General features: G+C 38.6%; 2 protein-coding genes across 2 annotated transcripts in view; one reads left to right on the top strand and one right to left on the bottom strand.

The window, feature by feature from the left end:
- LOC103048240 (uncharacterized) overlaps positions 1-1,318 on the bottom strand; it is a 36,708-nt gene extending 35,390 nt beyond the window's left edge. The window contains exon 1 of the mRNA XM_088143292.1: positions 1,296-1,318. Within this exon, the coding sequence (XP_087999418.1) occupies positions 1,296-1,318 (23 nt within the window). The remainder of the gene's footprint in view (positions 1-1,295) is intronic.
- A 4,691-nt stretch (positions 1,319-6,009) lies between these two features.
- Positions 6,010-11,987, top strand: LOC103048930 (natterin-3-like). Its single transcript, XM_007431974.3, has 3 exons — positions 6,010-6,117; positions 8,583-8,709; positions 9,669-11,987. The coding sequence occupies exons 1-3, from the start codon at positions 6,106-6,108 to the stop codon at positions 10,706-10,708; spliced, it is 1,179 nt and encodes a 392-aa protein (XP_007432036.3). The 5' UTR covers positions 6,010-6,105; the 3' UTR covers positions 10,709-11,987.
- The last annotated feature ends 874 nt before the right edge of the window (positions 11,988-12,861 follow it).

Raw genomic sequence — 12,861 nt, 5'->3', positions numbered from 1 at the left:
TATGTACACACACACATATTGGCTTTTAAAATTTGATTCAAGTGATTCCATCAAATCTCTAATTAAATTGAATTTTCATCTCCTTTTTTAATAGTAATTTTATTAAAGATTATAACTACAACAGTAAAAACTAATACAAACTAAAAACAATAGAAGAATAAAAAGGGTAGAAGGTACAGAAAAGAAAAAAAAGGAAGAAAGAGAAAAGAAAGAAAAGTAAGAATATAGTAAATATATATATATACTTTGTGTGTGTGTGTGTGTGTATATATATACACACACACACACACACACAAAGTGACTTCCCACCTTCATCATAACAAGTATAAACAATTTTAGTAACTTCTCACCTCACTTCTCACAAAATATAACAAATGATCTCTTCTTCCCATATCCTATCTCTGATCTATAAACAAATCCATAAAGCATTGTCATTTCAGTCCTGGTGTCAGCAAAAGTCCATTAAGGGTTATCAAAAATAACCCTTTTTTAACCTTGATCAAATAAACCAACTTTATATTCCTTCTTTTTACTTCCAACAATGTTAATCTTTAGTCGATTCAAATAATGTTGTAGAACTTGATTTTCTTTTCATTTTTTCTTTGTCCCCTCCCACAAGATTCTTCAAAACTTTAATGAGCCTCTTTTGCAAATCCAATATAAGAAAATTACCCAAGTCATTATCTTGGTTTATTGTTTGTATGTCCCTTTCAGTTATTAAGACATTAACTGGTTTCTTTTGTATGTCCAATGTAACATCTTTTTCCATACCATTCTTGTAGCCTGTCATTTGTAAATCCAGTTTCAACTCAGTCTCAATATTGTCAAGTACAACTTGTTCCTCTTCCATAACATCTTTTAGACATAGTCTCTCCATAGAGGCAGATATCTCTATTGACACTATTAAAATTAATTTCTGAGTCCATTTTTCAAAAATATCCTTCCATATATTCAATGTTAGAATATTTTGCTTCATTCTGTAATTGTAAGTTGAGTTTATGTGTTCTTCTCCTTTAATTGTAACCTTTAGTTCCATCTAGTGTCCAATTTTTAAAATCTTATCTTATTATATTGGTTTTAAAAAATTCAAAGCAAGAGCAGTTTCCCACAGGAAGGATTGTTTATAATGAATTCCAAAATCTTATTTCAAATTTATCTGGACCCTTAGTCCATTTTTAACTTCTAAAATCAACATTTTAATCACTATTTTGCTGTTTATTCCCCCCCCCAAAAAAATTTAAGTTCCTCAACTTGTAGTTAAAACTTCCTTTTTCTAAGGATTGAAGGAAACTCACCTGGTGCTATCAAACTTGTTCATCCAAAGTTTTCTAAGAGCTGAAAAGCAGTTAATAAGCAATTTCCAAAAGTGATTAGAAAAGGAAGCATGTGTGAGAGCGCTTCCAGTGAGGCTGGCAAACTGACACCCCATGCTCCACAGGAGGCATCGTGGCCAAAAGGCAGCTGGATGCAGGATCCAGACTGCCCATAATTCTCTCTGGCTAAAAGAGAGATCTTGAGATGACCCTCATCCATTCCAGACATGTCTGGAAATTTATTTTTGCAGCCACTTGCGATCAGCTGGGAATGGTGGGTATCATCATGCTCTGAGCTATTAATATAGACTTTTAAGGACTTAGGGTTCATCAAAACCTCATCTTTTTAATCACTTTGAAGTTGTTTTTTTTTCTTACTGTTTCTTTAAGATTGAAAAGCTTCGGAACCCCAAGTTGGCCATTCTCTGGCTGAGCCTCTCTTCAATCTGTTTAAAAAGAAAGAAAATTACCTGTTTCCAGCTTTGTAAGATCCTTATTTTTTGCAGTATTTACAAAAAGGGGACTATAGTGTTGTTTTTTGGAAAGTTTTTAAACACTAAGAATTTGGATAAAATTAATTTAAAGAAAGACTTTGAAGTTAATTAAAAGAAACCTCTCCTGTGGGGAAAAAATCATGTTTCTATTTCAATGAGATAACAAAGCTTTGAAGATTAATCACTAGAGAGCACCAGATGGCTACTTTAAAGAAAATGTTTTATAAACTGGCTCAAGAAATTCTTGGACTATTTAACCCTATACTGGAACCAAAAGTTGTTACTGAAGAGAACCAGACTTCTTGAAAGATAAATGAAATGGATTTTAAGGTGGATTTAAAAATTATAACCTATAAGAAAGTGACGGAAATATTAGATTTACAAATGGAATTGGATGATCATTTAAAAATTTAAAAAGATATACAAATAATGTAACAAAAGAAGGATGTGGATTACCCATTTAAATTGGAATATAAGAGACTTACTGGAATGGCTACATTGAAATTAATATGGACTTTGATAAAGAATTATATCTATGGGATTCAGAGATTAATGGGAGGAAGAAAAGAAATACAAAACTGATTTATTTGATTATGGTTAAGTAAAGGATTGTTATTTTTGATGATGTTTAATGGTTACTTTGACTGGATAGCTCTTTTTTGGAATGTTTAATTGGGTGTAATGGATTAGTTTGTAATATCTATGTTACTATTTTTGGTATACAAATAAGGGATTATTATTTTTGGTAATGTTTAACAGGGTTTTTTTTTGTAATGTTTAATTCTTAATTGGGATTAATAATGGGTTGCTATCTCTGGTGATCATTATTGGTTATTTTTTTATCTTTTTGTAACGTTTAATTGTTAATTGGGATTAGATTTTGATTATTAAGAAAGGGATTGGGGGATTATGTTTAAATAGAAAGGGGGACCAAATGCTTATGTTGTTAGTTATGTCTGTTAATTTTTACATCTTTTGTTGATTAATAAGGATTGCTGAGGACTTAGAGATGAGTCTATACAAAATAGGATGAAATATGGAATGAAGATGCATTTGGTAGTATTTTAAGAGACAGTGATAAGTTATTAATGTTGAACATACTTGCTAGGGATCAAGAGGGAAGTTTCGTCTTATCTTTTTTGGGGGGGGAGGGAAATTTATATTCCTTTCCTCTGCACTTTCTTAATATTATTTTTTTTCCTTTTTAATGTATTTTTGTATTCAGTTTTTGTATTAGTTTTATCTGTTTTATATAATCTTTAATAAAATTATTGGAAAAAAAGAAGAAAAAGTATGTGAACTTAGTGTGTCCTTTCAAAGGTGCTGACCGTGGTTTGAGCAAGATGGTTATTCCCTTGTCTCTCAATGCTCTAAACCTGCCAGAGACCGCTATTTTGCGGTCTCCTCATGAGAAGCAGCTGTCTGGAACACTTGTGGGCAATCTCCTTATCCAGAGAATTTTGAAGAGCTGGTCTTCTTGCTAGCTCTTCATTCCACCACGGTTGTCAGCTCTGCGTCTTCAGTCCGCCATTCTTCCTCTGGAGGACCTAACTTGAATTTTCATCTCTAAGGGCTTATCCATGTGCATAAGCCAACTGTTACAGCTGGGGATGCAAAAATTATCTTTTTTGCCACACCACAATCCAAGGACAACAGACCTAAAGGTTTTCACAGATGTAAAGATTCCTGGTTTGGGTGATATAATTTAGCAAAATATTGACATTTCTAAGCCTCAACTCCCTTTGAACCTGGCTCATCATAGCAATTATATCTAACCAATATGGAATTACAAATGGACGATCCCATATTTATGTACCTTAATTCCTTCACATTTATTATATGTCCAGCATAAAAACAATTGAGAGTCAACCTTTTAGAAATGTTTCTGAAGGATCCAATAGACTAAACAGATTTTTTCTGAGCTAGCTGAGTTTTTAAGTCTTAAGAAACATATCTACTATTCCTTAAAATCTAGAGCTAGAGATTGGGCTTTTAAAAAATATTTCATCATTTTTCCGGTTACTTGAGGTAAAAAGGTTTTACATCAGCTTCCAAAGAGCCCAAAGGTTACTCCAGGTCTCCTTTCCCTGTAACATCTTATTTGCGTAAGCAAATTCTACATATTGATCTCATTCATATAATCAGCACTACAGTATATCAAGTTCAGCCTTCAGAGGATACAGAGATAAAATTCATAGTGTTATTTCTGTTCAACTCTTCTGATCTTTCCTGTTCCCAAGGGTATTAGTATCCTTGGAAAGCCAAGGATACTTCTATCTAAAACTTTTTGCATGACTCTCTTTTTTTTTAATATATAAAAAATTAACTAAAGGTCATTCTTATATAAAAGTTATATAACAGTGATGAGTACAGGGCAGCAAAGGTCATAAATCTTAAACGGTGAGAACAGAAAGTCTCTCTGAGAAAGGGTAGCAATGAAACTAAGGGACATAGCAAGTGCTCATTACCATTAACAGTTCTTCTGCTGCAGATTCTTTGCTGACTTCAGTATATGCATACGTATATATGCACTCCACAGAATCTATAGAAGCCCTGGTTAGGCAGTCAATTTACACAATAAAAGCTAACCACACTTGAAGAGCCCTTTGGCATTTTCTGGGCTATCCAGCTGGTCATATCTCCTGTCCCTCCCATAGTTTTGAGGAGATCTGAAAACAAGTTCTGCTATAAAGAGATATCCCACCGTAAGTTCTACAAGATGAGGAATCCAAACCATGAGGGAACTTGGTATGGAAAGAGGTCCCTTCTTGAGACCTTCTCCATGTTGAGGATGCACAGGAGGGCACAACTAGGAAAGATGAAAAAAAAATGTTCATTTTCTAGTTAACATGCAACCTCAGTTACAGTTGACAAATTGAAACACAGACAACACTGCATTGTAGGGGAAAGCCTGTGGAAAATGTATTTACAGAAGAAATTGCTTCTCTCATTGTGTCGATAAATACTGTAAACATATTAGACCTCTACGATCATTCTTGAACCATGTAAATAATCACTTTAATGCCAGTTATCAAGCTGATTCAATTTGGGTGCCTGAATAGTTTCACACTGAAGCACTGAAACAAATCTGATTAAATTCAAAATGATTTTGAATGCATTTGTGTAACTGTGAAAATGGTCCCAATCTGTCTCAATCAATTTGCATACACCTACTTTAATCGAACTCTAATTCAATTTGTAAAGTCATTTTAAGTCAGAGATTTGATCAAATCACTTTTTAAATCATACTTTGGAAACCAACATTTACATACAGCTAATACGGGAAAATTCAGAAAACACATGAATGTCAAGGTTTAGGGAGTTGGAAAGCTGATCTTACAGAGTCCATCTTGATGATCCCAAGTTCTAAAATATCCCTAAACTGAGCAATCTGGGTGGGTGCTTTGTGGCAGGCATCTTGTACTCAGCAGAGGGCAGTCAAATGCCAGAATTGTATTATGATGGCCATCTCTGATTATTTGCACTGGAAACTGGGTTTGCAAGTGGTGGGAACCAATAAATAATATATTACAGAACTTTTCCCCAGAAAATTGGATACTGGATCAATGCCCCCCCACACACACACTCAAAATTTCTCACTGCCTGGATAAACATGCATGTATGTAACATTATCAAAAGATCTGTAAAGAGCCATCATTATTATCAGGTTGCCCAGGGCACCTTCTCTCTAATTATGAGCTAAAGCATCACTCATTTTTTAGAGCAAAGTTACCAACTTGGCCAAATCTTAAAAACTTTGAAAAGGATGAAGAAACTAGAGGGCCAAAATTCACCCAACCCACTCTTATAAAAGGAAAACCAGATGTGTTTGAAGATTAAACAAGTAACTTAACGAACATATTTGGGTTAATAGTGTTTAGTCATGTGGGGTCTTGCAAGCCAACCAATTTGGATTCTGTAACCCCTCAATATTATTTGTCAGAGGAGAATAGCACAAGTAGCCCACAGTCTTCACAGTGCAGTGGTGGCCATCTAAGAAGCATCCATTCAGCTATCGAGGGAAGTCAGATTAACACCTGCAAAATCTCCGCAAATATTTGCTTTAGAAACTGGAACATTTAAATGATAATGTCATCATCGATCATTCTAGGGGAGTCCTCTAACCTGAAGAAGGATATTTTAAGCAGCCATGCAACTTCCCACCACTCCCCCCAAAAGCAAATAAGACACCTACTCCTTCAGTACAGAAGCCTTCCTTCCTTCCAATGCCGATGGTATAAATAGAGCAACAGGTGAAGCAGTAGCCCTAATCCAGGACTGCATTACATGAAGCTTCGATGGATTCCAAGGTAACTTAGAAATCAGTAGACTGAGGGCTTATTAAACTCTTTTAGATCAGGATTATAAACAGCCATAATCTATTTTATTTTTATCAAAGAGATACCAAATGCACCAAAATTCTACAGCATTAGGAGGGAATGAAGACTGGACAATGTGATAGACATTGAGCTTTTGAACTATGCTATTTTGAAATCTGATTTTAAACAATGTGTTAAAAGTTGCCATGGAAGGGGTTCCTTTTTCAGATGGAGGGAATAGTTAGACTACACCTTAAGAACAGAAAAAAATGGATGAAAATAATGTTCTGCTTCAATTCCTCTTCTACCAGTTTATTCCCAGAACGGTTTTGCTGATGTCATAAATGCTACCAGATGGGAGGCTAAGATTGCCCAGAGACTTTCTATTTTCTATTTGTTAGGCTGGAATGTAAATCTCCCTGTTGTATTTGATACTATTCAAAACATCCAATGTGGGCAGAAGAGGCTTGGTATATATTGTGACAATCAAAACAGTTCCACCAGTATACAAAAAATGATGAAATTAAACAAAACTTAATTTCATCACTCCAAACTGTGGAATTTAACATTTTTGTAGAATTCAAAAGGTCATTCAGAACTACCATTCCAGATTAATGATATTGACAAAGACACAAGAAGATATTTATTTATTTATTTATTTATTTATTTATTTATGTATTTATGTATGTATGTATGTATGTACTAAATCAATTTATATAGCCCCCCATCTCACTACAGGCGACTCTGGGCAGAGTACAACAAAGCTAAAAACAGTAAAATATAGTAAAATATATAAAATAGAATAAAACAGAGAATAAAAGAAAGTTAAAAATAAGGGAGCCATCTCACTAATTCCCCCATCCCCTGGAGTCCCCAGGCCTGCTGGCATAACCAAATCTTAAGGGACCTCCGGAAGCTCAACAATGACGAGGCCAGTCTCACCTCAGGGGGGAGAAGATTCCACAGAGCAGGTGCCACAGCAGAAAAGACCCACCACCTGGGGCCTGCCAAATGTATCTCCCTAGGCGATAGAACCCATAACATGCCCTGTCTGCTGGATCTGGTAGGATGGGCAGATGAAACTGGGGAGAGGCGGTCCCTCAGATAGCCTGACCCCATGCCATGAAGCTTTAAAAGTCAATACCAGCATCTTGAATTGGACCCAGAAACAAACTGGGAACCAATGCAGCTCACAAAGCAGAGGTGTAATGTGTGTTCTACTAGAAACACATATAACTGCTCGCACCACTGCGTTTTGCAGCAGCTGAAATTTCCGGATACTCTTCAAGGGCAGCCCCATGTAGAGCGCATTGCAGTAGTCTAACCGGGAGGTGACTAGGACATGAGTGACCATGAGTAGGTCCCTCTGATCTAGGAATGGGCACAACTGGGGCACAATGCAAAGTTGTCCAAAGATCCTCCTAGCCACAACTGCCACCTGGTCTTCGAGCAGGAGCCATGAGTCCAGGAGGATCCCCAGATTGTGCACATCCCATCCAGTACCAAAGATGGAAAAATCCTAGAACCAGAGGGGTTCAAAACCCAGAGCCACTCAGTCTTGCCAGGGTTCAGTTGAAGCCTGTTGTTCCCCATCCAGATCCTCACAGCCTCCAGGCACCAAGATAGGACACCCACAGCATTGCCTAAGTCACCAGGGGTGGAGATGTACAATTGAGTATCATCAGCATACTGATGATACCTCACCCCATGGTGATGGATGAGCTCACCCAGCGGTCTCATGTAGATGTTAAATAGGAGAGGTGAGAGCACCGACCCCTGTGGCACCCCACATAGCAGGGGGCAGGGGCAGGATCTCTCCTCCCCAGTCATCACCGACTAGAGCCAATCCTGGAGAAAGGAGGCAAACCAGCACAATACCGTGCCACCCACCCCCAATTCTCTGAGTCGGTCCAGAAGGATACCATGGTCAATGGTATCAAAAGCCGCTGAGAGGTCAAGTAAGGCAAGGATGGACACACAACCACCATCTTGCCCACACCAGAGATCATGCAAAAGTGTGACCAATGCTGTTTCTGTACCATACCCAGGTCTGAACATTGACTGAAAAGGATCCAGATAATCTGCTTCATCCAAGGTCCTCTGAAGCTGCTGCGCAACCACCTTCTCAATCACCTTCCCCAAAAAGAGGAGGTTGGATACTGGATGAAAATTGTCCAGTATCATGGGGTCCAGTGATGGCTTCTTGAGGAAGGGGCAAACCAAAGCCTCCTTTAGAGGTGCAGGAACAACTCCCTCCCTCAAAGAATTCACCATCACCAGAACCCACCCCAGGGCTGCTTTCACAAGCCAGGAGGGGCATGGATCTAGAGAGCAGGTGACTGAGCTCACAGTCCTAAGGACCTGTCCACTTTATCAGGCCTATATATGTTATCACAACAAAAATGGTTCTCAAATAAGAGATAGCTCCTATGTAAAGTGGTCTTCTGTTTTATCAGATGCATCTTTTGCTCGGCACTTTCCTCCTGTTCCTCGTCGTAGATGGGTTGCTGGCCAATAATGTGAACATTAACTTTAAAGTCCTAAAGAGAACTATGAAGAAAAGCCCTTCACAAGTGATACAAGGTACGTAATGTGGAGAATATCCATGGAAAACTCCTCCTTCTGTTTATGTCATCTTTCACTTAAGTCAGACATTGTAGGTACAGACCACAACCAGCTTACAGAGACTTTGATCACAAGCCAGATAAGCCAATGCTGCACTTAATTGGAAGCAACAGGTCCAGGCATGCCTGTACAATCTGCATTCAGGAAGACTGTTCTCTTAAATCTCTGGGCTAATACTCACATCACCAAAGGGAATCCAGGAAGCTCCCTTAATTCCTTTCACATGGAAATAAATAAATATCAATATATCATTTTGCTGAACATGTACGCTTTTATCTGTGCTCAGGATCATCATCTGGATGAAGTTCCCCAGTTGAACTAGGATAATTTTAGGGTGTGCACAGAACATATGGAAAGCTGCTGTGTTACCCAAAGCTTTTCAAAGGACTTACAGATAGTCCTCTTAACTATCCTAATTGGGACTGGCAACTCTTCCACTAAGAGAAGTGGTCATTAAGCGAAACATCACATGACTGACCCACTTAGCAACGACAGTCCCAGAAGTCCCAGTGGTTGTTCTTAAGTGAATCACCCATAGTCATTAAGCAAGATGTCATGAGACCGTGACTTATGAACTCCTGCCAGCTTCCCCAATGACTTTGCCGGTCAGATGCTAGCTGGGAAGGTTGCAAATGGTGATCACATGACCGTGGGACTCTGCAACCATCGTAAAAGCACGACAGTTGTCAAGCACCTGAATCATGATCAAGTGACCACAGGAATGCTGTGACCATCCTAAGTGTGAGGACTGGTAATAAGGAACTTTTTTCAGCACCATCGTAACTTCAAACAGTCACTAAAATAATGGTCGTTAAGCAAGGACTACCTGTATATTGAGAAGGAAAATATAGAAAATAAGAAATAAATATTTCTTCAAAGCTGATTTTCTTTATTTCTCTTTCATTTTCTTCTCCCAGGCAATGCAAAAGGCAGCAGTGCAGCAGTGAAGGAGAGAGAAGATGAACAGCCGTCCAGGAGAAGCCTTGATGTTTTCCATGGAACGACCATGAGCTGGACTTGGTTCCCAGGCTATGTCCCCAGCGGAGCTGTGGCTTACTGGAACAGCTATGCTAGTAGGACAGAATATCCTTGCATGGTTTCAGGCTGCGCAGCTGGCTTCTACAGTCCCAACCGTGGTTCTTACTGCTATTACCCATATGGAAACAAAGAACTCTCCGCCTCTCAGTTTTGGATTTTGGTGAATGGACATGACTTTGAATCACTGAGCTGGAAGGGAGATTCATGGGGTGGAGTCCCATCCAACTCCATCAACACCTGTGCAGGTGTAAGATTATATGTTGGTAAAAATAAGTATGGATTAGGGAAGGTAGACAGTAAAAATCAAGCCTTCTTCCTCGGTTATAATGGCAAGGAGTACTGGTATAAAAGCTATGATGTCCTGACCATTAATAAAGACTATCGCTCTCAGAGCATATCCAATGTCAGGTACAGGCTAAACCAGGGATCCTACAGTGAGTCAGGCATGACATTAGCCTCCAGCAAACTCACCAATAAAGACTGTAGGGCAGTGAAGAAGACCACCACTTTGTCGGGAACGGTGACTTCTGAACATACCTGGGATGTTGGCATGTCCATCTCTCAGGACATGAGCTTTAGCATGACAGCAGGGAGACCTGAGGTCTTAGGAGGATCATGGAGCATTTCATCAGAGAAAACCTTCAACTGGAATAAGGGTTATACATACAGCAAATCGGTCACATATTCCGAGACACTCGAGGTTGAAGTCCCAGCCAACCACATCTGTGAGTTGGTAATGATTGGCATGAAAATGAGAGGACAGGTTCCCTTCACTGCCACAGCCACCCGTTATTACCGCAACGGAAGCAGCCGAAGTGCCACCATCCAAGGAGTCAGCCACAATGTAGTTGGGGTAAAAGGAGAGTCACAGGTTGAGCGCTGTGTCCCCATCCCAAATGCTCCCCCATGTAATATATAGATTGGGCACCCTAAAATGATTTTCTAGCTATATTAGAATGCAGCAAGAATCCAAAAGAACTTAATTTTATTTATTTATTTTATATTTCAAATTTAGATACCTCCCATCTCACGAAAAAGTGACTCTGGATCATTAAGTTAATAAAGGATACACAGAGGTTTTTGTCAGCCCTACTAGATAGACCAGACCTGGAAATCAACCCCACAGGAAGGCTAAAACTACTTTGATTGAGATAGGCTATAATGATGGAATCTTGCAAGCCTGTTTGTGCTCTTCCTCCTCCTCCTCCTCCTCCTTAACTCCAGTGAATTAGGGAGGCATCTGCCTGAGCTGCTTCTGAATGTTGTGTTGTTGCTCTGGACTTAAAAAATGCTTCAGCCCCTGTTGCCTAGGCAGTGGTGCCTGCATATTTCCATCAGCATCTTCTTCCTTACTCCCTACACCTACACCCCAAAGGTCTTCTGCATTAGACTTCTGGATTAGATGGGAAAGTCTTCTTTTTCCTATCTCCTATCCCTTCAGAAGATGAGCCCGCTGCCTGAAGAGATGCATTTAGTTATAGCTTTAATCTTTTTTTGGTCAAGGCTGTAAGGTGCCAAGCAGGCCATATTATGTGAAATCCAAAGATAGGGATTTGCACCAGGCTAAGGGAGCTGACCTTTTGCCTTACAGATATCAGCGATAAACCAATTAGCCTTGAGTTCCTTTGAACTGAGCTTGCTAGGAAGCAGTTCTTAGGAACTGTTCTCAGACTTTAGTTCTACATGTACCAATTCAGTATATACGCAAAACATGCTTATTTGTTCATGGCAAAGCAATCTCCATCCAAGAGAGTGGTGTTACCAAGAGGAAGGGTGCTACCTGGATATCTGAAATATTTACTTGAGCACTATTGTCTTGGAAATGATGCTTGACCGGAAGATAATCACCTTCTCAGTATATTTCATGCTGTTTTCTGAAACTGACTTTTGCCATTAAACTAATAGCACTATCAAATCATTATTGTCCAGCGCCTCATTAGAAAGAAGCTTCATTGCAGTTATTGTTATTTAATTCCGTAAAAGTAAATATGGATCAGACTTCAATTACCTAAGTCCATTTCTATCTTGATACACAGTTGGTTTTTCCTTTTAGATTTATCCTTTCTTCCTAATCCTGCTGTAAATTTTCCTGTTCTTAAATTATAATAATATAGGACTCTTAAATAGAAATGATAGAAACTATTGTATTTTGGCTTGGAAATTAATATTAAAGATGAACCATGCTTTAAAAAAATAAATCGATGCTGTTCTATTATTTTTATCTTACACTTATTTTGGTATCTTTAAAAATACTATCCAGGTTTCTGCATTAATTCTTCCAGTTCTTTATCATAGTGTGAAAAAATGTTCCTTTGTTTAACACCCACCTTGAAGAACCTGCTGTTTTTGTTTAATTTTTTTAAAAAATGAATCAATTCAGTTGGAAAAATCTAAACATTAGACTGATTTACTTTACAGCTTTACTTTACAGCTTCAGCCTCATGATAAAAAGGAAAATGGGAAAGCAGAGGCTTATTGCAAGAGCATTAGGCATCACACTGGAAGCATTTGTTTCAATAGGAACAGGTAGAAAAGGCTCCAAGCAAGAACATTCCAGTATTCTGTGTGGACCATTTTCATGGATCTTTCCTATTAACTTTATAAGACTTGTAGCCCCAGGGAAGAGAGATTACCATTTCCACCAAGTGCTTTGATCCATTTTACATCCCAGGTGGTGTTAATGATTTCAACCAGTGATATGTTGTCCATGCTTTCTGGCTGCAATAGGAAAAGACAATTCTGCAATACCTGTTGCTATGTGATGGGCGTGTCACTGGCTTGGGTCTTGTGGCAAGTTACCACTTAAGTTCAGCATTACAGGCAGTGTTACACTCTAGTACTGCTGTTCATATCAAGTCATGCCCCCCCCACCCCCATGCAAGGAATTCATATTATGGCTTAAGCTGGGTGCTCATTTACCAGAACTTTCTAAGGCAATAACTGAATTATCTGACATCAATTCATGTGTAACTCTTGAATAGTTCTATTGGGTGGAATCCTTCCTAAAAACAGAAAGTTTTGGCTTTCATGAAAGCATTTGTGTGTGTATCCATGAAGGTCCTCTGCTGCAGA

This window comes from Python bivittatus, unplaced genomic scaffold (assembly GCF_059951505.1).
Source record: "Python bivittatus isolate LINGU-HERP-01145 unplaced genomic scaffold, Pbiv_v1 ctg000410_np1212, whole genome shotgun sequence".
Taxonomy (NCBI): Eukaryota; Metazoa; Chordata; class Lepidosauria; order Squamata; family Pythonidae; genus Python; species Python bivittatus.
Note: the sequence above shows the minus strand (reverse complement) of the source record. Positions and strands in the feature narration are given on the sequence as shown.

Bases quoted from the DNA above. Each gene is read 5' to 3' on its own strand.
- LOC103048930 (XM_007431974.3), top strand. The intron at 8,710-9,668 runs GTACGTAATGTG...TTCTTCTCCCAG, and splicing joins CCCTTCACAAGTGATACAAG to GCAATGCAAAAGGCAGCAGT.